Source organism: Stigmatopora argus, chromosome 14, assembly GCF_051989625.1.
Source record: "Stigmatopora argus isolate UIUO_Sarg chromosome 14, RoL_Sarg_1.0, whole genome shotgun sequence".
NCBI classification, from domain to species: Eukaryota; Metazoa; Chordata; class Actinopteri; order Syngnathiformes; family Syngnathidae; genus Stigmatopora; species Stigmatopora argus.
In genome coordinates this window covers 17501507-17525892 of record NC_135400.1, presented here as the reverse complement: position 1 = coordinate 17525892, position 24386 = coordinate 17501507, and the positions used below count along the sequence as shown (strand labels likewise).

Genomic DNA, 24386 nt, shown 5'->3' with positions numbered 1-24386 from the left:
GTTCCGCCACCTGCCGATCGGGGCCGAAGCGGGTGAATTGAAAGACTCGCTTAGCGGTCTTCGGTTTTGCCGCGCGACACACAATTGAAGGTTTCCGTCCGGTCTTGGCCTTAACTCTTTGGCATCTTTCCGTCCTGGTCTCGTCTCCCCAAATTCTTGACGCGAGTGTCAGCGGTTTCCCGGCTTTTGGCAAATATCGTCGATCCGGTCTCGAGTCCGTCAGGAATGACCATATTCTGACCAGGATGATGTCCATCATGGACAGCACCTCCCACCCCACCCCCTGCATGAGTCTGTGGAGTCCCTCCGAAGCTCTTTCAGCAATAGACTGCTGCACCCTCATTGCAGGAAGGAGCGCTTCCGCAGATCCTTCCTCCCATCAGCTGTCAGGCTCTTTAACAAAACAAATGGCTGAGTGTTAAGGCCTACCGTATGCATGCATGTACATCTATGTGCTTATATGTGTGTATATATATATATATATATATATATATATATATATATATATATATATATATATATATATATATATATATATATATATATATATATATATATATATATATATATATATATATATATATATATATATATATATATATATATATATATATGTGTGTGTGTGTGTGTGTGTGTATGCACACGTATGTGTATATGTATGTATGTGTGTATATATATATATATATATATCAGCAACACGCTTATTTATTTATATATTTATTCATGTATTTAGTTATTACCTTACTTATGACCTATCTATTTATGTCTGAAATGCCTTTCCTATTTCTGTATTCTCACCCTTTTGCTACTGTGACAACGAAATTTCCCGAATACGGGATGAATAAAGTAATCCAATCCAATAGCCGATTCCACAACGGAAAGCAAAATGCTTTGTCATGTCATCGTTGTCGAAAAATGTACCTTTAGGGTGGGAAAACACTGCCACTGGTGGTAAACAGACCAAATTTGGGCTCTTGTAACCACCCTGGTGAAAACGCAATGAGTTAATGTGTTCAAGATGAGTTTGAATCCGCCCCCCTTCCTACTAGAGTCGTCATTTCAGATTTCCGATGAGTTTTATTGTGAGGAAATTAATGCCGGCCGGCTTAGTCAGCGATCGGACCGGCTGTTGTGAGCAGACTTTCCAGCATTGCGTTGCGTCTCTTTCCCGGTCTTCCCCAAAAGTTGCATCGATTCAGGAGGTGGGAAGTTTTTGACGTCCCAAGGGATCGACCGGAGAACAAGACCACTCGCTGACAGCTAGTCAAAAAAAGAAACAGATTTGTAAAGCAGAGAGAATCCAGGCTTTTATGTTTTTACTTGGTGAGTCACTACGCTAAATACTTTTTTGTTGACCGGGAATTGGTCAGTAGCACAATTCAAATATGGAATGGAAATGTTGGCGTATCTGGTCTTTGGTGATGGGACAAAATGTGCTGTTGCTTTGTTGAAGCAATTGTAGGACTGCAAAAGTAGGAACTTGTGTCATAGAAAAGAAGAGATGAATTCATTCAGACTTTTCTACATGTGGCAGTGACTCCAAGCGCTTTATTTGGAAAAATGGACAGTTCTTATTTTGCGTTGCCTTTGGTCTGAGACCCCATTTGGTCAAACTGTGGAGTCCCTCCAAAGCTCTTTTCGCAATAGACTGCGGCACCCTCATTGCAGGAAGGAGTGTTAAGACCTACCGTATACATGTATGTACATCTGTGTATGTATATATGTGCTAATATATGTGTATGTGTATATGTATAGATGTATGTACACATGTGTATGTATATATATATATACTTCAGAGACACGCTTATTTATTTATATATTTATTCATGTATTTATTTATGAACTTACTTATTACCTAAATATTTATGTCTAAAATGTCTTTTACTGTGTCTGTATTCTCACCCTCTCGCTACTGTGACAACGAAATTTCCCCAATACGGGATGAATCAAGTTATCCAATTCAATCCAATCCAAATGTCGGTCCGCTTGGTCCCAGCTCAAAATGAATCTCCTTTCAGGCTCGCTAAAGCCTTGATTTGGATTGGTTCTGGGTTCTTGAATTCCGCTTCCGGGCGAGTCTCGTCCTAGTCTCACTTCCGAGAAGGACGGCAGTATTTTCTCGAGGCGGCAAAGGTTCCAAACTCCTCGCTCGCTTTCTGATCCCAGCTGGCCCGCAAAATGGCCATGGTCGCCACTCGTGGCCGCTGGCGGTGGCGGTCCTTTTGCAAACAAACGATACCCCCCTCCTCTCTTCTTTCCAAGCGCTACCCTGCGCAGATCCGATTGCAAGCCTTGAAAAGAAGCAATTGTAGGCGGGCGCCGGTTGTCTTTTCAGCCATTTTAAGCATCGCCGCTTGCTCGCTTGGCCCACACAGATCCCCCACACGTCCTCTTATCGTACCATTCTGGCGCAAAATAAATAAATATACCTCACCGGACGGCCACGATGAAGCCATTGTTCCATCAACTAACATTAGCTTTGGGAAAGAGGTGAGCCGGGCAAAAATGCAGCGCTCCTTTGCCGCTTTAATGGCGAGGATTCAGTCTCCTTGCCTGGAGCGCCGGTTCCCTTGTGTTCCCATGACAACGGGGCCTTCACCCCCCCACCCGCTGTGCAGGGGGGGGGCTCAGGTCCGGCTTCTCATGAATATGCGCCTCTGCCGCCGAGCAGGACCAACGGGTCTTCGTTACCTTGATTATCTGGTCGATGTCTACGCCTCCACTCGTTGTTTCGGACACGGGGGGCGTCTCTCGGCGTTAGGATGAAAGAAAATCCCATGCAGGTCTTATCTGGTGGAGTGTTCCAACGTTTTTGGTGGAGTGGCGCTCGATTTGACACCCCCACTCGTCCTTCACCGTTCCTGGCTTGTGGCGCCAAAAGGCTTGGCTGTCACTCCCCATGTCTTTGGAAGCATTTCCGGGGCCACACCGTTAATAATTCAAGAGGATTAGCTCTTTTGGGAGCCTAGGGGCGTTTCAGGCGCGTTGGCACGGGGTACCCAGAGGGGGCGGGGCCGGGCGGAGTGGAGATGACAGCCGTCGTGGGGGTTTTGACTGACGCGGGCTGGATGTGCGCCTGGCGAGAAGCCGCTGCCGCCGTCTTTGGAAGCGTGACAGGGCTTTGCCGCGGGCGCCGGGGTGATTTGAGGTGGCACCGGAGACCGGGAGGCGGGGGGCGAAGAGCTGAAAGGTCGCGACATTGTCCAGAGTCAGCGGGATGCCACGCCGCGTCGTCGCCCATCGCTGAGCCGCTCTGCCGCAATGCCGCCGCCGCAAAACGGGGGCTCGTAGACATAGAATTGTTATTTTTGCTCTCGACGCCACGGCAAAAATTGTTTCTACCGAGATGGCGTCGCCGGGAAGTTCCGCCAAAAAGCCGTGCCTTCAAATTCTGCCGGATTCTTCAATTGCTCCACCAGGATAAATATTTCTTCCGCGCTTTTGAATTTGTGGAGCGTGCCGTTTGCCGTCTCCGGGATTCGCCCGTTATCTGGACTCGGCCAGCTACGAAAGGCGCCGGCGCTGTCTTCGTGCATCGGCGTGACGCTTCACGGTCGTGCAAGTCGGGCGGCAACGCCATTTCGGCGGGGCTTAATGAGCATGTTTTCCCCGCTTAGCCCGACAAGGCGTAATAGACCATCGGGCCCTCCATTCGGCGTCGTTACAAATGGTCAATTACTCACGACGGGAAACGATAGGCTTGTATCACGAGCGGAAGTCGCAAAAAAAAAACAGGCTCGGGAAAAGAGACTCCATTGAAATCTAGAAAAACGATGACGGATCGTTAGAGTGAGCTGACTTGGAGTTCTGAGAGAGGCGCATATTTGTTCCTTAAACTTTTCAGCAAAGGTTGGAGTCTTGTACAATAACAGTTAAATTCGTAACGGCCTTGACGGCAAAACTTTGGCACGGTTTTCAAAAGCAAGCCTGAAAAGATTCAACGTTCCTTCCAGTCAAAGTGAACTTGAATTTTCTTCATCAAAGCAGAGTTCAATCTTTTTATGCATGTGAAGAAAATGGTACAATGTTGAGATCTAAATGATGTGAATTGAATGCCGTGGAATTCAGCCTGTTTTCTTTCATTTGGTACTGTAATACTGCAGACAAAATATATTCAATGTACTTTTCTGGCTCTTGAAAAGAGAGGAGCTCCCAAATTGTGGGTCAGCACCCAAAAGGGACAAAATGACTCCATCTTTTTTTTATTGGGTCACAGAGTTAAAGGCTGAAAGGGATTTTCACAGACACAAACAAGGCTTGCCATTGAGATCTGTGGCTTCATTTATCGGCCATATTTTGATCTGCGCGAGGAGCCACATTTCTATGGGGTGGGTCCCTTTACATTGATTTTGCTTTCACTGGCATCCAAGGAGTTATTCTCTCAAAATATATCCATTTCTAAAATCTTTTTTTAACCTGAATCTGCTCGTCTGTTTTGCAAATGGAACTGAAAAAAGGTCAACTTAGCCTTTCCGTCCTTGAATTTCATGACCTCCATTAAGGTCAAAATGACCCCTTTGTAATAAGTATTGTTACTTTTGCCACACCCAAACTTCACCTGAAAACAAAGAGTTCAATCCAAAGTCAAATTGCATACACTGTTCAAAATGTGGGCATAAAGATGGATATTTATGAATTGTATTTTGTGTGTCTCTACTGTGCAGGCAGCGGATTGATGGGAAATTCCTCGGCCTCCTTCATGGGGACCTTTTTGGCCAGCAGTCTGGGCTCGCCGCCTTCGCACCCGTCGCACCATTCCCGGCCGCCTTCCTCGCCGTCCTCGCCCTCCTTCCGGGGCGGACCCCACGCCGGCGCCTCGCAAATCTGGTTCTCTCATTCGCACGAAGGTAGGTACCTTCCGCCCGCCCGCCTCCTTCTGGGGGTCCCGTCATTTTTCACTTTTTGTCTGCGTTTGGGTGGGAAAGCTAAAAGCTAGCTAAGTTGATCTGAAGACGCTTTTTTGTGTACCCGCCGTGAAAAAAATCTGGTTATTTACCGTATTTTCACGACTATATAGCGCATCATATTTTTAGCCGCAGTGTCAGTAACGAGTGCTATTTCTGTATTTTAAACACAAAGGACGCACCGTTTTTTTAGACGCGTATATGTTATATATTATATATAAATATCTAACCGCAGTAGCGCTGGCTACCGGAAGCAGCCTATTTCCGGTTTCCGGTGCGCAGTGACTGCTGGGATATATAGTTCTTGTACGCTACACTCACACACTAAAAACACGTTTTTAAAAAGGCAACGGAAGCAAAACTGACTTGGGTTGTACTTTATTTAGCCATTTTACAACTTACTCACGTCATCATCACCCACAAATCCATCAAAGTCCTCATTTTCTGTGTCTGAATTGAACAATTGTCCATATTAGTCATCGAAAACGCTGAGTTTTAGACGTTCGTCCAGGCGGCGGCCACAATCCATTCGCAAATAGTAGCTAGCTAGTAGCTAGCGTAAATATTCCAGCGCTGCCTTCCATGCTTCGTAAAGCTGTTTTGATGTCGATGTATACAGGCCACAATCCATTTGTAAATAGTAGCTAGCTGGTAGCTAGCGTAACTTTTCCAAAGGTGCTTTCCATGCTTTGTCAAGCTGTATTGATGTCGATGTATACAGGCCACAATCCATTGGCTGTATTGACACAAAAGAACTACTACATATCCCAGCAGTCACGGCGCAGTACTTTGTCTACGGGAAAATAGTAGTCGGTGTACCCTATCAACTGATTTATTTTATTTTATCGTGATAACAATTTTAGTATTGGTCCATATATAAAGCGCACTGGATTATTAGGCGCCCTGTCTATTTTGGAGAAAATTTAAGACTTATGTGCGCCTTATAGTCGTGAAAATACGGTATTTTAAAAGCAAACTTGTGAGCACCCGCCGTGGCGTAAATCCTGGGCCAGGAGATCCAAAGCATTCGCTCCTTTCCACCGTTTGATTGTCCGAGACCGGATTGGATTCTTGCGGAAAAGGGGAGCCATATTAATAAAGAGCGGCGACGATAACGGCAAGCCTAATAAAAGTAATGGAGGTGATTACGAGCGGGATTATTAGCGGCAAGGCAACGGAGGCCATTATCTCCATCACACTTTAATAGCACATAACGAAGGCACCATTGAATCCGGAGCGCTGGCCTCTTCTGCAGATAATTGCGTATTGTCTGTCCTTTAACGTCTTTTGCATAAAAAGCAAGTCATCCGACGGGCGCGACAATTACCGCGCAATGGCGGCGTCCCCGCGGGAGGCCACACTCGCCGAGCGCGTGGGTGGCAACTTTGAAGCGTACCTATTCACCCCCTTTTTTTGACTCCCGACGGCGTTAGATTGCTGCCGTAATTCCAAAAGCGGAAAACACCAGCGAGTAATGCGTACGCTCAGTTGATCACATTTCACTTCTGGAATTGTGGCCGCCATCTGAAATTTGGAACCGTTCGTAAAAGGATTCCAGTTTCATCGTCTCTCCAATTAAAGTGTGGAGATGTTAGAGCAGGGGTAGGGAAACTATGGCTCGGGAGCCACATGTGGCTCTTTTGATGGGTGCATCTGGCTCTTCGCTAAACCTGTGAGCTAAAATATGGAAATCACTGGTGACAGAACTGAGATATTACATTTAGAACTGCTTTAATCTTCTTTTTTGCTTTAATCTTCATTTTTTTGCAGTAGACTTCTGGAATGCATCCTCTCATTGATTAGCAACAGCATAAGAATCTTTTTTTCCACTTTAAAAGTGGTGAAATTGCAAAAAAAATTGAAAAGGCACTCGTTTACATGTATGTATTTTGACTTTTAAATTGGTAGTATGGCTCACAAGGAATAACATTGGAAAATATGATTTTTTGTGGCTCTCTTCGTCAAAGAGGTTCCCGACACCTTTGTTAGAGGATTTTGTGAAGTGTAGATGTTCAAACTTGGTGGATTTAGGGATTGTTTTTGCGGAAAAAAAGCATTCGAGTTTGACAATCAAAATTATTTGTCAACTCGAAAATTGGAAAAAGTAAAAGTTGCGAAAATGGCCGCCGAGCGAGTCTGCTTTGGGATTTGGCCAATTGGCCATTGGCGGGTGACATCAGCGATGATCTTTGCGATGGCAATTCCGTAAACGGAACGCGGCGCCAATGGAATACGGGAATGGCGGAGCGTTGACGTCAGCCGCCGCCTTGCGGTCGTCGAGTCTATCCATCAGAAACGTGGTCCTCCGTTTTGCTTTGACAACGTCTTTTAAGCGCTTTAGAAAATAAATGAATTCATCCATCGAGCTTCTTGTCTTTGCTATTTGCTAGCGTGCTACGTTAGCTGAAACCGACGGCAAGGAACTTTTCAGGCAAAACGCCACGTGGTGGCCCGCCAAAGGCAGGCGCTAGCTAATAATTAGCTCTTTGTCAAAGTGCTGGGCGAAATAATCAAATCACCGCTTGGATGACAAAACTGGAAACCATTATGTAGCCAGTCCAATAAATCACTGGAATTTACTGCCTCAATTGGTTTCGCATCCACTTTATTGGGATCAGATCTTCTGTTTCTTTTTCTTTTTTTTTTCCTCGAGTACTCAAAAGGCTTCAGGGCTCGTGTCATGATTTATTCAGCATTTTTTCCATCTTAATTCAAGCGTGGAAGCGCTTCTGCGCAGTCTTACATTTTTGCTCTTTCACTGAAAATCTAAAAAAAATAAAAAATCGGGGAGGGAGCATCTGTGGTGCAAAGCAAATGGAGATGTTGTCAACTTTAAAGGGACAAAATGAGGGACTCCCGGCCTTTGATTGGGGTCTAAACCACCTCCTGGTTTGGGATGGTGCCCCGACCCCCCCCAAGTCTAATCCGCTTTGGTACGTTCCGCCTTTCCAAGTCTATCTTCACTTGTCCATCTTTTAGCGAGAAGAAGTTGGCTTTCCCGCCTTTGAGGGATTTCCGACGTCGGGCTAAAGCCGTCGGTTTCTCTTGAAATCTTAGCATCCCTTCCTTTCAATTAGTCAGACCCGGTAGAGATGCGCCTGGGCTGTCCGTCAAAGGCTTTTGCTCTCCTCCCTCTTGCGTCCTCCGTCCCGTTTTCTCAATCAGTCTAATGTAGCGCCCGTTATCGCCGAAAAATAGACGGCGCTTCCCAACGGGATTGGCGCCTGCCAATGTCGTTCCGTTGGCCGCCATCGATGGCGCTAAACGCGTAATCGAAGGTCCGGCGCCATCTTTGGCACCAAACCACGAGCGTTCGGAGACCGTCCTTCCTCCCCGTTTCAATCCGTTGGACGTCAAGTTAAAGACAGACATTTCCATGATCTGACTGAAGGCCATATTTGATAATATTCTATTCATTAGTGAATTTATGAGTAAAAAAAGAATAATGTGATCAAATGGGTGGTTCTTTTGCCTGATGGCGCGTTCGGCGTGGGATCGATTCCCATTCAGCATCGTCGTCGTCTACGACTGACGTCGTCCACCTTTGGCCCAACGTCAGCTGGGATAGGCTCCGGCACCCTGCAAACCTGAGAAAACGGACCAATCGACCCACACGGGCCGGCTCTGCTCTGTTGTCTTTGTCTTGCCTGTCATCGGGCGAAGAAGAAGAAGGTCTGGAGGTGACGCTCAATGGCCGTTAAAAAGCGGGGAACGCTTGGCCAAATAATAATAATAATAATAATAATAATAATAATAATAATAATAATGGGACATAGGCCCTGTCGTCATCATCAACAACAAAAGCCTACTTGTCATCACACCCAGAAACTGCGTATGACGAAATTGGTAGTGCTTCTCCACAAGGTGCGTTTACTGGGCAAAAGACCTAAATAAGTGATAGTTATGGACTTGTAATTTGGCATTCTGCTGTTATGGCTACAGGTCACTTACCTCTCACTGTCTTTCACTTTCACAAATCCGCTGGGCGGCTGCCGACCGCTTCATTGCGCTGGGAATTGCTGAAAGCCAGCTAGCAAGTAAGCGAGCTAGCCAAGTCGTGGCACACTCGGCGCTAACACCCTGGTTGCGCGGCCTGCCCCAAGCCAGAGCGGCATCTTCTTCTTCTTCTCCCGTCCCGGACAGATTAATGGCTGAACAAGTCGGTGCCCGCCAGCAAAACACTTTGCCCCCCACCCGCCCCCCTCTGCCTCCCCCCTCCGCACGCTTAGCGCCCCGGCGGAGGGCACCCGCTGAAATGGAGCAGGCTGGCATTATCGTGCGCAGCCAGACCGCGGCGTGAAAAGGGATTACGCCATCCATCGTCACGCTCGCCCCCTTTCCTGAAAAGAAAACGGGGGGGGGGGGGTGAAAAGTCCCCTTCCCAGTTTGGATAAAGACTTGGCAAACGGCTCTCTGTGTTTCTCCCTCTTCAGCAAATGGGTGACTTCCGTGAATCGCCGTGAATTTGGATTTGTTCACTCGTTCATCCAATGCATTTTGACCGCCACGGCTGGAATTTAATGGTCACGGTTTAGTGGCATTGACTTGGTTGATGTCATACCGTAAAAGCTGTAAGAGCAGTCGTCGCAGTCTGGCGGCCCGACGGGCTTATAAACCAACAGGAAATGACCTCGAAATGCCCCCCAAACACGGGAGGACTGGATGCGAACGCTCTGCTTTCGATGCCGTTTCTGGCACCGTAATCGGATCCCGTCCCATCGATGACTTAATAGAGCCATTTCTAATGGAAAGTGTTGCTAAGCAACCCGTTCCGTTTGTCAAAGCATGTACGGATTCTTGGCCAAGGCCTTTCGGGAAACAAAGTATCGCGATATAGCATAATAGTCCTCGGGGGTCACTGTCGGCGTTGCCCTGCGTGGAAAGGAAAGCATCCCAAACATGATTGTATGCCTTTTTTTCCTCCTTTCCGCGCACTTGTTGAATTAAGATAGCGGGGTTTTCGGGGGACCGGCTCATTTAGCTCGCCACTTAGCTCCTCCCCGTTCGGAGCCGTCCCTATTGTTTCGAGAGCTAAAAGTGAGACATCCAACTCTCCCGAGGGGAGCCCGCCGCTCCTTCACATATACACACACACACATTCACACACACACACACACACACACACACACACACACACACACACACACTTGGCCAAGTCGACCACATCTGCGCTTTCCAGGATCGGGCCACACGCTTGCCAAAACAAATACATCTGTCTTTCATTTAGCTTGTACAAGCATGTTTCCCTGCCCGTGGAGCCCCTCCTCCCCCTCCGCCTCCTCCTCCTCCTCCTCCCCCGCCTCCTCCTCCTCTTCACCTTCCGCACTCGGTACACCTGCGAGCGCGGCGTAACGTCCTCGTGTGGCGACGGCGGCCCAGCCGCGTTTTCGCCCTCTCCGAAAAGACGTTTTTTGATGGGCCGCCGCGGGTCATGGTCTGGCGCTTTGGAAAAAGCCATCTAGGTTGAAAAGTCATCAAGCGGTTCAAAAGCCAATCGGGTGGCGAGTTTGCGCCGGTGGCGGCGTCTTATCCCCTAGTAATTGTTGTCGTGATTGTATTTCAGCGGCCGCCGCGGGGTACCCCCGATTCTCCGGGAGCCTGGCCCACACCTTCCTTCCCATGAGCCACCTGGATCACCACCACGCCAACGGCGGCGTCCTCTACGGCCAGCACCGCTTCTACGACACCCAAAAAGGTGAGTGTTTCCCCGCCGACGGAAGGACCCCGGAGAGTCTAACGCCGGTCGCTCTTTCCCGCTCCCCGGCAGAGAACTTCTACATTCGAGGCCTCCCGTCGCAGCCGCCCCTCCTCTCGGCCAATCGCGGCCCGCCGGCCGTGACCAGGGCGGGCTCGGCGCTCTCCCAGGGGCCCTGCGGCCGGGAACGGGATCCGGGCGGCGGGACCGGCCTGCTGAAGAGTCTTAAAGAAGGGAGCGCGGAAAGAGGGCTGGGCGCCGTCAAAGACAAGGAAAGATCGAGTAGCAAGCAGGAGGCCAAGGAGCGCCAGCAGCAGCAGCAGCAGCAGCAGCAGCACGGCCACCAGACCGGAGCGCCCACGCACCACCATCACCACCATTCCCACGCACATCAGCAGCAGCCAGTGCCACAGCATCAGCCTCCTCTGGCGCCGGCACCAGCGCCACACTACCCTCAACACCCGCTGCCCTTGGAGGAGATCAACAGCCGAGCCCTGGAGAGGCACAAGATGGACTACAGTAAGGATCTTCCCCAAATGATGGGCAAGCCCTTGAGCGCCTGCCTGCACAACGGCAAGATGCAAAACGGAGAGGCGGGGAACGCGGGCGGGACCAAGACCTCCATGTCCACTTGCGGAGGCGAAGGCGGCGGGGGGAACGCTCACGCTCACGCTCACGTTCACGCTCACGCCAGACATTTGGGCTTGGGCTTGAACTTGGGCGCCAATTTGCGCTGCACCAAAGAGGCCATCAGCGGGGAGATGCGCATCAGCGAACAACCCTCGGACTGCCTGGAAAGGGGGCAGGCCCCGTTGCATCACTCCTTGTCTTACGCCGTCCCCCCGCCATTGCAGTTGGCTTCTAGCGGAGGGACGCACTCCCATCCTCATCCTCACCCGCACCCGCACGCTCACCCGGGAGGCTTCCACTGCCTTCAGCTTCACCCTCACCACCCGCACCATCCGCACCATCCGCACCATCCTCACCCTTCGCACCATTCCCACCCTCACCACCATCACCACCACCACCCGGAATTCTTTTGTCCACCCGCTCCCGCCCCTCAAGCGAACACGGGGCGCGAAGCCAAAATGGTCGGGGCCACCTTTGTGCCGTCGGCGGCGGATGTGGGGGAAAAGCACGGCCCCTTCCAGCTGGGAAATGGCGACTGCCAGGTCCTCGGCGTCGGGAATCCCAAGGACAAAAATCTGGACAAGAACGGAAGTGGCGCTCATCACAATAGTTGGCATCGAAAGCAGCTGCAGCAGCAACAACAACAACAACAACAACAGCTGCAACAAAACGCGTACAGAAAGACTGAGAAGGCTCCGGACTGGATGCAATCCCACCACCAGCACCACCATCACCTCCAAGCCCCCCAGCTTCCTCCAGCCGTTCCGCAACAACAGCAGCAGCAGCAGCCGCAAGCACCCCTACCGGCTCAGAAGCAGCACCAAACGGCGGCACGCTCGCGCAGCGTCGAGTGCGCCAACAACGGCAACGGCGCCGTGGACATGTTCCGAGCCTCTCTGCCCCAGGGACCGAAAGGCGGGCACTCGGTCCCGCATCCCGTCAACACGTCCCCTTACCGAGATTGTTCTCATTTGGGAGCCCCGCCCAATTCGTCCCCGCTGGGCACCAAAAGCATGAGTCAGCATGGCGGCCCCAACGCCCCCGGCGCCAGCTGCTCCCTGCAGAGGGACGGGCAAAAAGTGGCCAGGATTCGCCACCAGCAGCACGGGCGGCCGGGGCCGGACGCCGTTTCTCCGGCCGAGCTGAGCCAGGAGTTGAAACGCAAGATGGACATGTACGCTTATGCCGGCGGCGGTGGGGGGCAGCAGCAACCGCAGCCGCCGCCTCCGCCGCAACAACAGCAGCAGCAGCAGCAGCAGCCGGTGCCCCCCGTTCCGCAATGGGCCATGAGAGCCCCTCAGCACATGGCGCCGCACGGCAGCGAGGATGACCAGAGAAAGTCCTACATGGAGTTAGGAAGCAGCACTATGCAACATTCGCAGGCCAGGATGAATCGGCTCCCCCCGCCGACGCCACCGCTCGTCCAGCAGGCGCAGGCCGAGCCCCAAGGCGCCGCTCGGGGGGACAGCGGCGCCATGAAAAGCTTGCTCAAGTACAGCAATCAGCAACAGCAGCAGCAGCCACCGCCACCGCCGCCGCCCCAGCTCCTCTCCCAGAAGACCCCCTTCGGCGGCCTGGGCAGCCTGAAATCGGGGCCCCCCGGGGGAAGCTGCGCCCTTCAGATGAGCAAGCAGAGCGCCCTGCCCACCAGGAAGGGCCCCGCCAGCGACGGCGAGCGCCCCGACTACGCCGGCCGGCACCGGGAAATCGGGGACGCCGGCCACGGGGAAGGCGAGGTGCGCCAGCCGCCCGTGGGGATCGCCGTGGCCGTGGCCAGGCAACGGGAGCCCTCGTGCCGTTCGGCGGACCCTCATTCCGCCGGCCGCCACGGCCGGGTGCACCCCGCCGTCAAAGGTAGCGAGCGAGCGAGCGAGCGAGCGAGCTCCCCCGCCGGAAGCGCTCCATTCCATTCCGCCATGGTCTTTGTCAAAAGCGGCAATTTATTTGTTCTCCCTCCTGGCAGGAGCGTCCCACGCCACGTATCCCTCGGAAGGAAGCATGGAGCAGGAGAGGAAAATGATGAGCGCAGAGCAGTTGGGCCTGACCTGTCTGGACTTTAGGTAAGAAAGGCGCTCGCTCTCCTTTTAGATCGGCGTCATGCCCTGACGCCCCCCCCAAATGTGTCTCATTTGCAGAGATAATAAGGAGAGGCTGGACTTTTCCAGGATCCATCCCTCCTCCGCCAACTGCCACGGGGACCTGCCGCCTCACCTGGCCATCCCGGGCGGGACGGCGCTCCCGTCCGGCCAATTGGCAGAGCCCGCCGCCGCCGCGCACTCTGCTCACCATCACTGGATGCCCAGGACCGGAAGCCCCTCCCTGTGGATGACGGGGCACTCTTACGGTAAAAGGATTGAGCGGGCGTCCTCTGGTGACCCGTGTTTGACGGGCGTTCCTCTTCCTAGCCGGTCTAGGTCACACGGCCCTGCACCAGAACCTCCCCCCCGGTTTCTCGGCCGCCGCCATGTCGGGACCCCTCCAGCCGGTCCTGCCCCTGCCTCAAGATCCTTCGGCCCAGTTGGTGGTCCTGCCCACGGACGCCCCTAGCCACCCGGCGCCCCACCACCTGGGTAAGTTCTACCACCCGAGAAAAGCCCCTTTGATGGCGGAGACCTTTTGCAATTTATCGAACAATTGCCTGGCACGCCGCCAATGTTTTGTTATATTTCGCTACCTGTCGAAAATGGCTACTTAGCTGCTCTTGGACCGTCATTTTGTCGGGAAACTCTCAAAGTTGGGCGACGATAGCACACGGGAATGTTTGATTTTTTAAAATTTATTTTCTGTGGGGAGCCGTGCATCTGACTCTGGCCGTTTCATTAGATGTGATGGAGCAGCCGGGTCTGTGGCCCCCAGTGTACGGCGCCCGGGGCCCGGCCTCCCACATGCAGCATCCCGGCATGTACTCTCGATCCCAGTTTCTACGGCAACAGGAGCTCTACGCGCTCCAGCAGCAGCAGCAGCAACAGCAGCATCAGCATCAGCAACTGCCACCGCCGCAGCAAACACCGCATGTGCACACGCACGGGCAGCCTCATCCGGTCCAACATCAACATCACCATCAACATCAGCATCATCATCAACAACAACAACAACAACAACACAAATCGGCTCCCGTCATGGACATGCAACATCAATCCCTCCTCAACTCACAGGTGACTGGAAACAAACTTGACTTTGTTGGCTTGAGTTTTTGGCCTGCCAAGAAATGTCAATGACACAAATGAGGTTCCCCCCCCCCCCCCCCCCCCCCCGAGCGACCTTGTCTCACGCCTTTTCCAAACTCCCAACAGATGCAAAAGAGGCCCGACGAAGCCAGCGTGGACTTGGAGGAACTTCTCCCCAAGCAGAGGCCGTCCAAAGCGTCCAAGCCGTTCTCCTACGAGCACTCGCCGGCCGGAGCTTGCGCCGCTCACCTGTCCCCTTGCTGCCAGTCCCCCTCCCTGCGCCCGCAACCCAAAAGCACCCCCTCCACGCCCGGCCCGCCCGCGGCGGCCCCCCGCTCGCCGGCCGTCAGCCCGGCCCCGTCCCAGATGCCCAAAGTGGACGAGGGAGGGGCGGGTCCGCCTCCTCCGCAAGATTACCCAGAATCTTTGGAGCCTGGTAAGCGCAAGCTAAATTAGACCATTTTGTTCATTTCATTTCATTTAAAAAAAAATATATATAGACCCTATTTTCACAACAATACGTGCATCGTATTTTTAGCCACAGTATCAATATCGAGTGCTATTTCTGTATTTGACAAACACAAAGGACGCACCGTTTTTAAAGACGCAGCCAGGCATGGCAAAACATACACCAGCTTAAACATACGGACACACGCTAAAAACACGTTTTTAAAAAGGCAACGGAAGCAAAACTGAGTTGTGAAAGCTGTAGAGAATGGTGTACCCTATCCACTGATATATTTTATTTTATCCTGATAACAATTTTAGTATTGGTCCATATATAAGGCGCACTGCATTATAAGGCGCCCTGTCTATTTTGGAGGAAATTTAAGACTTTTATGTGCGCCTTTATAGTCGTGAAAATACGGTATGTTTTTGCATGGGAGCCCTTGATTTTTATTTTAAACTCTTAATAAGGAAAGTAACTCATTTTGGTCACAAATTGTTTACAGGCGTCTCAAACCCACGGACAATATTTTGCCGTCATATTTGATGTCCAATGGCACCATTGGTATTGCCCGTCAAAGAAATCTTTTTAAACATAACGAGTCTGTCACTGGCAGCTAATGAGTTAAACTCCAACTCTATTAAAAAAGGCATCATTTGTGCATGAAAGCGTTAACATTATCACCCATGCTCGTATTGAAAGTTTTTTTGGATGTAAATCCAGACATCTTTTCCAAGGTTGCGTTCAAGCACTTTGGAGTTTATTTTTTATTTTTTGAAAAGAAGATGGATTCTAAAGCTTCACATTCCGCTTTGGCAATTGAAATCTTTCCACGCTCGCCCGGATGCTTTTATCATTTTTCTATGCTGTGGAGGTGAAAGCATCTTATTTGAAGGATTTCTATATTCTCCACTTTAAGAAAGGCCCAATTAGAAAAAGGCCAAATCCTTTTCCGTCGAGGACGAGCAGCCTCCATTGGCACCTTCTACACTTTGAGAAATAAATATCGCCAAACATCTGTTTAAGATAAAGTAGCCCTGATCCAGACGGTCGACTTTTTTTTCGTGGAAAATGTGCTTTTGGCCTCGGCCGGCGCGGAGAAAGTGGTGACCTGTTGCTGAACTAATGGACATTTTGTGGCGTCTCCAGATTTGCCTCCTGGATACACCTATTCCGCCGCCGTTGCCATGGGCTACGGGAACGGGCCTTCCCCGCGGGGTATCCCGTCGGCTGACCCGGAAGCCGTCCCGTCCCGGCGCTCTGCGGACGAAGGGTCGGATTGCCAGCCGCCACCGCCGCTTGTGCCTCTCCTGGAGCCCGAACGGAGCGACCTGGACCTCGTGGCCGAGGCGCCCCCGGACCAGAAGGAGGAGGCGGCGGCGCCCCTGACCGACTACAGATCCGAGGAGATCCAAACGGAGGAGCGGGGGCTCGCCGAGGAAGCGGTCCTCGTCCGCCCCACGGCCCACAACAGCCCGGTGCGCGAGGTCGCCTCCCACCCCGCGCCCCTTTGCACCCAAAGATCGGACGACGACCGGGAGACCGTGAAGTTGGAGGGGGGCCGAGCGGCAGAAGAGCAACGCCCGGACGCCTCGGAATCGAACGACGAGATCCTCCTGCTCCGGGACGCTCCGGGAAAGGAGCCGCTGGCGGAGACGGAATCCCGGCAAGTGGAGCCGCCCTGCTACTGGAGCTTGGAGCTGCTGATCGCGGCGGCGTTTTGCGCCGAGGCCCCGCCCTTTCCGCTCAACGCTCCCTCGCCGGCGGCGCCCGCCCGGCCCCACCCGTGCCGGGGCATGGAGCTTCTCAGCGAGGTGGCCGACCTGGAGCTCCAGCGGAAGAGGCAGAGCAGCGGACAGACTCCAGGTTTGTTTGTTGGGCCTTTTGTAGAAATGAGGTTAGATTAGAACTTCCTTTCGTGTTCGGGACCAATTTCCTTGGTTGCGGTAGCAAGACGGACAAAAAAGACATTGTAGACCTGGAGTGTTAAACTCATTTTTGGTCGCGGGCCACGTGGTAGTTTTGATTCCAACTAGGCTGCCAAAATGAATTGATTAATAAATTGACAGCTTTCTCCATCGTGCTAATCGATAGATCATTTTTGGACATTCAAATGAGTACAAATTGATTTATAATGAGGAAACTCAGGAAATAATCTACAATCTTCATTTGAATTTCATCATAAAACAGAAAGTTGGCACTCATCATTTACTTTCTTGGGCCACACAAAATGATGCAATGGGCCAGATGTGGCCCCCGGGCCGCCACTTTGACACGTGTTGTAGACCTAGGTAAAAAACTGGGGCCGCACACATAAGAAATATTAAAATGTAATTTAAAAAAAAGATAGAAAGGCTGTAAAACAAATAAGAGTGGACAGAGCGACTGCCGCCTGACGGCGCCATTTGGGAGATTTTTTTTTTAAAATAATTCAAATAAGATAATTTTGGTGGAAGGCTATTTCTCCAGTCAGTCAATTTGCCATTTAGACCAAACCCAGGGCAATCCCTCTTCAATCCCTAACCTTCTTCTTCTTCTTCTTCATCTCCAACGGTCCCAAGTTCTCGCTCGCCCTTCTTTCTTTTAGCGCGCCAAAGGCCGTTTGATTTCTGGGAAAGCACGCTGCCGCGCACCGCCAGAGATCTCCGGAGGGAAAAGAAAATAGTAGCGCGGGGTCGAAGACGTTTAACGAGGGCGCTCACCTCTCTTTTTCTTGCCTCTCTCCTTGCGGAAGGATATTATTTGAGCCGCTTCCCCAGCGACCGGCGCATTTCCGAGGTATCGAATCGGGATTTTTTTTAATCCACTGCAAAAAAAAAAACATGGGATCGCGACATCTTTACAGTGAAAGAAACAAGATGACAAAGCGCTCCGTGTTTTGGGTGTTGCGCGGCTAACGAGAAGCCATTGTTTAAAATGGGCAAAAAAGAAATACAGATCTGGACAAAATGGGGTCAGCTCAGATATAAAAAACCAAATCCGACTGGTATCAATTTTGCTAACAAGCTAAAGCTATTTGTTTTTGTTTGTCTGTGATCCAGAGGAGGAGTTGCTGATGTTCGACCTCCACAGTCTGGCCACTCTGGCCACGGCCCGTTCGCTGGAAACCGGCTCGCAGAAAGACGGCGGCGATGGCTCGGAGCGTCCCTTCGCCGTCCGCAAAAGCTTCAACTTGCGGCGAAAATGCAGCTGGACGCCTCGCAACGAACCGGTAAGGGGCGCGCGAGCCCACCGACAGCCGCGGGTGGGATTCCAAAAGCCCGTTTGAGCCCATTTGAACGCTTGCCCAGGCGTGCCGAACGAAGGGCGGCATGGAAACCATGGAGGCTCCCGAGCTGGAGATGCGGCTCAAACTGGCCGATCTTCAGCGCCACTACAAAGAAAAGCAGAGGGAGCTGGCTAAGTTACAGAGGAAGCACGATCATCAGTGAGTCTTCGTAGCACCTTGAATATGTTTTTATTTTTTCTTATTTTTATGTAAACTATAGAACTTGTAATTTGCCCTTTTGGGTTATATTTCAAATAGATGACACCCTGAGTTTGTACATTTAAAGTGTAGAGGTAGGGTTTCAGACTCAGGTTGGTTCGCAGGTCGCCTTAACGTCAACTTGATTTCACGTGGGCCGGACCATTTTAGATAGAATATTTAGTGTTTTTTTTTTTTTTAATAAATGAATTAAAAGAACTGGATTAAAAGCCCTGAATATTCAGTTTTTTATAGATCTAAAACAATGTTTATTTTAGGCTTTTTTAAATATATTTTTAGATTTTACAAAATGCTTTTTGAACTAAAAACACAAAGAAAAAATGGATTAAAAATTACAATGATTGATTTAAAAAGGGGAAAATCAGGAAATATAATATACATCTATAATCTTCATTTTAATTTGATCCTAAAAAAAAAGTCTGCTCTCATGATTGACTTTCCCGGGCCACACAAAATGATGCGGCGGGCCAGATTTAGCCCCCGGGCCGCCACTTTGACACGTGTGGTCTAGAGAGTCCAATAACTTGCCATTTAAAGCATTTGGGTGCCAATAAAAAAAGCAAAAGTGCTTTCAACAAAACCCAAATGGTTTTTAAGCAAACACGCAGAACCAAAAAGGTTAAATATATCCAGCCGCGCACTTTTCATTTTGGACATATTGTGATCATAGACGCTATTTTTTTGAACAGGAAAGAGGAGACGCCACGCAGCCCGGCACGGAGGGGCCCCGGACGACCCAGGAAGAAGAAGGCTGTCCCCGCCGCCGGCTCCACGTCCTCGGACGGCCAACGAAAAGTCAAGTACGTACGGATAACTATCACCTAAAATCCATCAAAGAAACAAAAAAGAAACATACACAAGCGCCACTTATAGTGCAGAAAATACGGTACAGGGAAATGACTCTATCCTTAACGTTGATGCTAAAAACAGAATGACTGCGTCAGCTGCGCAAAAATGGCTATTTGGGAAATATTCATGTTAGGATGCGGCCGCAAATGAGCATTTTTTTTGTTTTTTTTGGGGTCGGGACGACGGGCGGTCGCCGTCGTTGGCACGTTGCGAAATCCCCAGGAATTTGACGCCTCGCCGTCAGGTGGCCCCGGGGGCCAGGGTCAATAACGGCGAGGTTGGCCGCTCTTTGATGGCAACGCGAGAAATACCGTGGCGCTTCCCGTCAACGGCGGCTCCGTCCAATCTCTCGTTCCTTCAAGAAAACGCCTTCAAGATGCCATTTGTGGAGAAATGACGTCGGGAACGGACGGTCGAAACCGTCCACGGCCGCTAAATATACGTGCGGTGCCTTCTTACTTTTGTTGTTCCGTGTCGCTATAATTCTCCGGTGTTTGTAAAAGCAGACTTTTGTTCCCGTGAAAACCGTCGTGGAAGTAAAAACAGGTGTTCGGCCAAACCGTCAAGATAATAATGACATTTAGCGATATGAAACGACTGTTGTATAAAAAAATATGAAGTCACCAATGTGGTCAACGTTCTGTTTAAAAGTCACCGCAAGAAAACGTACATTGTTTAAAAGCTAAGAGGAGAAAACACACGCTAAAGTATTTGAGGACAATAGAAAGTAAGACTACGGTGGGGAAAGAAAAAAAATTGCAGCGCCAAAATAACACGCGGTACTTTTGTTTCCTCGTGCCCGACATTTTTCCATTTTTTTTTGTTTGTTGTCCTCATAGATGTGGGACTTTTTTGGGGGGGACTTTCATGTTACTGTCTGCTCGAGACAGAGTTTGGTTGCTGGATTCCCACAGGGAGGCCACACCACGCCACCATTTTTCATGGCTTCTTTCTATTCTTGGAAACCGCGGCAATGAATTTGTCTCCCTTGTTTTTGACCGACAGACCGACGGCGGCGGCGGCGGGGGCGGGGCGTTCCTCCACGCCTGAGGAGGCGGGAGGAGGAGGAGGAGGAGGAGGAGGAGGAGGAGGAGGAGGAGGAGGAGGAGGAGGAGACGGCCACAGAAGGATGAAGAAGCTCAGCGCTCGAGGCTTGGAGACGCTCAACGGCACGCAGGTCAGGAGTTCAAAGTCTGTCCTGTCCTGTCTTGTCTTGTCCTTCCTGCCAGTCCACATTGAAAGAGGCCACGGTGTCTTCTTTGGGTTCTACAAATGACTTTGTCCAACTGCTAATTAGCCACGAGTTCAACATTTGTAGGGCGAGGAACTATTTTGGCTCATTCACTGAAAAAGACGGACAGAAAAATAGAAAAAAGAAGCGGATGCTTCTGTCAGCCGCCATCCTATAATACTCACTAAAAACTTCCATTGCTTTCAAATGGATGAGATTTTAATGACCTTTATTTTCCATCGATAAATACAATTTATACAAGGACACTATGTGAAAACATTTAAAGATAGACACAAATATATATGTATACATATATATTTATGTATATCTATATCTATGTATATGTATATACATGTATATGTATATACATATACATATACATGTATATGTATATACATATACATAGATATAGATATACATAAATATATATATACACATATATACATATATATACATATACATGCATATACATATACATATATATATATATATATACACACACATATATATACATATATATATATATATAAATATATATATACATGTATATACATATATATACATACATATACACATACATATATATATATATATATATATGTATGTATTTATTAATCCACTTATGACCTATCTATTTATGTCTAAAATGTCTTTTTCTGTCTGTATTCTCACTCTCTTGCTACTGTGACAACGAAATTTCCCGAATACGGGATGAATCAAGTTATCCAATCCAATCCAAATGAAGGTGTTTTTACAATCGTCATGTAAAGAATGAACAAGAAACATCCCTTTGCCGTGGCCTGATTTCGTGCTTTTTCCACCACAGATAAAAGCGGCGGCTTGCAGAAAAGGCGGCGCCCTTCCCAGCGCCGCGGCTTGGAAGCTCCCCGCCGAACAGAAGGGGCGGGGCAAAAAGACTCGGCGCCCCGGGGACGAGGATCTCTGGCCTCGACGTTCCGATCGCCCCGAGTCCGGCGGTGGACACAGCGACACGGGTACGGGGGCGGCGCCCTTTTGGGGGAGGGGCCGGCCGGGCTCCACTGCGTCCCCGAAGGCCGCCGCTCTACTCTCGCTCTTTCGCTCTCAGCAGCTAGCGTGGACAGCGGCCCCCGAGAGAGCTGGGGCCAAGATGCCGCCGTCGGGAGGCACCGGGCCGCCGCTCGGCGTAGGACGGCTATGGCCAGACCGTCCTTGGGAGACACGTCCAACCTGGACAGCGATTCCTCCGATCCAGGTAAAGTCATGCGACTGAAGTCCGGGTCGCCGACCTCCGCTCTACCGCACGTCCGAGACGACGACGTCACCGCAAAGTTACGAGAAGGAGAGTCTTCGCCCCATAAATGTCTCACCCGCCCGTCTTTTCAATTCTCCGTTAGGCGAGGACGACGGCAGCGAGGACAGCGACGAAGGCGCGGCGGAGCAAAGAGCCCCTCCGGCCAAAGAGGTCAGCTGCGTCCGCCTGGCGACGGGCCCCAGCCCTTCGTCTGTCGTCAAGCTGGAGGCCAATCAGAAAGCCCGGAACAAAAAACAGAGACAGGAGCTTTACGGTAAGGGCGACCGCCGCCGCCGGGTCTCGGCCCACCGTCCCTCGGCCGCTTCTAAACTCTCTTCCCCGGTACCCGGCAGGTTGGCGCGGCCTCCCCGCCACCGAAGGCCAGGTGAAGGTCCGGAAGAGGAACCTGGCGGGCGGCGTCAAGAGCCGCTGCCGGCGGCGGGACGGGAGATCGCGCTACAAGGAGCCCCCGTGGGGCGGCAACAGGAACAAGCCATTCCGATGGAGCGCGGCCGTGCCCGACTTCCCCACCACCGGCGAGAGGTTGAAGAGGGCCACGCGCAAAAACACCAAGCTGAGGGGAGCGTCCGACAAGGTGAGCGGCCCGCTGGTTTTTTTGGGGGGGGGGGGGGGGCGGCTTCCCGGATTTCTGAATTTTAAGAAAACGTCTTCTGTCCTACAGCGACGGAACGGCTGGGGCTCGTTCTCCAAGGGCGAGGACGGCGGCAAGAGCCAGGAGCCCCAGGTTCCGCCGACAGAGCGGCGGAACGCCACGGCCGCCACGACGTGTCTGAAGAAGCAGCGGTGCGGACAGCCTACGGGTCGAGCGGTCAGCCGTCTCCTGGAAAGCTTCGCGGCGGACGAGGGCTTTCAGATGGACGGCGGCAGCTTCTCGGAAGAGGAGAAGGAGGAGGAGGAAGAGGACGAGCCCAAAGTTGCTTGGCGCGACAAGAACCCGCAAGGTAAGTCGCCCGCCAGGGGCAGATGGGTGGACGCCTCTTTCCGTCCACGGCCGGCGTTCCTGAGACGTCGTCTTTTTCCCGGCGCAGCTCCCAATTGCGTCCTGACCAAAGACGTCTTGACGGACGGCCGCAAGATCCTGGTGTCCAAGGAAGACGAGCTGCTCTACGCCGCCAAGATCCACGTCACGGATTTCCCCGAGATGTGAGCCACCACGCGGCCGGCGCTGATATTTTTAGGCGGCGAGCCAAAGGTGGCCAACCTTTTTTGTGCTCCGCTTCCAGCTACAGCGTCAGCGTGGACGGGGAACGAGGAAACCGCGCTAAAATCTATTCGCTGGAGCAGTTGCTTCGCCAAGCTGTGAGTTCATCCACCACGCTCTTTTCACCCTCGCTACCGTTGCGCAAATGGAGCTATTTCTGAAACGGTTGACATGGCAACGGTCTTTATATTTTGGGTCATTTATCTTGGGTTGTCCATTTAATTTTCAGGTGCTGGACGTCCGGCCCGAGTCGGAGGCGGCGCTCAAAGACGGAACGCGGGTGTGCGCCTATTGGAGCGAGCGCTCGCGGTGCCTTTACCCGGGCTACGTTCGCCGAGGTGAGGGACCCGTCGCTCCGTCTGGCCGCCGCCACCGCCGACTCACCCGCTCGTAACGTTTCAGGACGCGAAAGCGACGAGAGCAGGCCGGCGGGAGCCATGGTGGAGTTTGACGACGGAGACCGGGGCCGCATTTCCCTGGGCAACATCCGCCTGCTTCCGCCCGCCTATCAGATTCACTGTGAGCGAGCCAACGAGCGACTCCCGGCTTCCGCCCGTCTTTGCGCCGCGCTCATCGATCCGCCGACGTGTGCCGCCCCGAAAGGCGAGGAGACGTCGTCGGCCTTTGCGCCCGGCGCCGGTCCCGTCAAGCCGGCCCCCGCGTTCCATCCCGGCCTCGGCGACGCGCGACTGCGCTCCATCAATTGCGTCAAAAGCCCCCCGCCGTTAACGTTTCCAAAAAGAAGACCAGGTACGCTCACAAATTTGAAGTATAATTCATGTTGTGTCATTTAGTGTGTCACACGATCTGATGACGTGATGTTTCGGGGACATCTTGAACGTATATATTCATTCCTATAATACATGCATCCTTTTTTTTACTGGAATTTCGACACATCTGGCAACATCATTTTTTGATTTATGCATTCTACAGTTAAGAGATTAATAGTTATTTTTGTCCTTTTTAGGCCGACCAAAAGGATCGGGCAAGAAGCAAAAGCAACAGGAGGCGTCCCAAAGCGCCGGCAAAAGCTCCTCCCCGATTTTGGCGTGGCCTTCGTTGAGCGGCGCCAGGAAGCGCACGTCCCACAATCTCTTCCAGCTCAACGGCACGCCCAAAAAGGCGGCCCGATGGCGGGAGGAGCACGCCTTCGCCGGCGGCCCGTCCAAAGGGCTTTTCGGCGGCAGCGCTTTCGAGGTGGACTCCTTCAGCAGCATCGCCAACGGCTACTCCTCCTTCTGCGCCAAGTCCGCCGCGCCGCCTCCGGATCCGGCCCTCGCCGCTCCCAAGGGCGCCCTCGGCGGACCGCCACGCAGACGAGACCCGCCGGTAAGCCCGCCGACGTGCACGTTGGCCCCGTAAAAATGGGGGCGCTGTATCGTCGATTGCGTACGGGACTAAAGTTCCCTTCACATTTATTGCTATTGCCTTTGCAAAAGGTCCCACAAGTAAAATTCTAACCCCCCCAAAAACACATTAC

At 51.5% G+C, this 24386-nt stretch overlaps 1 protein-coding gene across 8 annotated transcripts in view; it reads left to right on the top strand.

The window, feature by feature from the left end:
• Nucleotides 1-24386, top strand: part of bahcc1a (BAH domain and coiled-coil containing 1a) — a 54152-nt gene that overhangs the window by 27747 nt on the left and 2019 nt on the right. For 6 of the 8 annotated variants that reach the window (XM_077619546.1, XM_077619548.1, XM_077619547.1 and 3 more), the window contains 23 exons: nucleotides 4665-4847; nucleotides 10468-10599; nucleotides 10672-13083; nucleotides 13193-13289; nucleotides 13365-13573; nucleotides 13635-13799; nucleotides 14053-14384; nucleotides 14523-14832; nucleotides 15994-16710; nucleotides 17886-18055; nucleotides 18135-18271; nucleotides 19021-19131; nucleotides 20186-20357; nucleotides 21238-21406; nucleotides 21499-21645; nucleotides 21788-21958; nucleotides 22038-22279; nucleotides 22367-22646; nucleotides 22734-22848; nucleotides 22929-23004; nucleotides 23136-23244; nucleotides 23309-23656; nucleotides 23874-24235. In XM_077619546.1, the coding sequence (XP_077475672.1) occupies nucleotides 4665-4847; nucleotides 10468-10599; nucleotides 10672-13083; nucleotides 13193-13289; nucleotides 13365-13573; nucleotides 13635-13799; nucleotides 14053-14384; nucleotides 14523-14832; nucleotides 15994-16710; nucleotides 17886-18055; nucleotides 18135-18271; nucleotides 19021-19131; nucleotides 20186-20357; nucleotides 21238-21406; nucleotides 21499-21645; nucleotides 21788-21958; nucleotides 22038-22279; nucleotides 22367-22646; nucleotides 22734-22848; nucleotides 22929-23004; nucleotides 23136-23244; nucleotides 23309-23656; nucleotides 23874-24235 (7166 nt within the window). The remainder of the gene's footprint in view (nucleotides 1-4664; nucleotides 4848-10467; nucleotides 10600-10671; nucleotides 13084-13192; nucleotides 13290-13364; nucleotides 13574-13634; nucleotides 13800-14052; nucleotides 14385-14522; nucleotides 14833-15993; nucleotides 16711-17885; nucleotides 18056-18134; nucleotides 18272-19020; nucleotides 19132-20185; nucleotides 20358-21237; nucleotides 21407-21498; nucleotides 21646-21787; nucleotides 21959-22037; nucleotides 22280-22366; nucleotides 22647-22733; nucleotides 22849-22928; nucleotides 23005-23135; nucleotides 23245-23308; nucleotides 23657-23873; nucleotides 24236-24386) is intronic. The other 2 variants (XM_077619551.1, XM_077619550.1) reach the window with 2 other exon arrangements.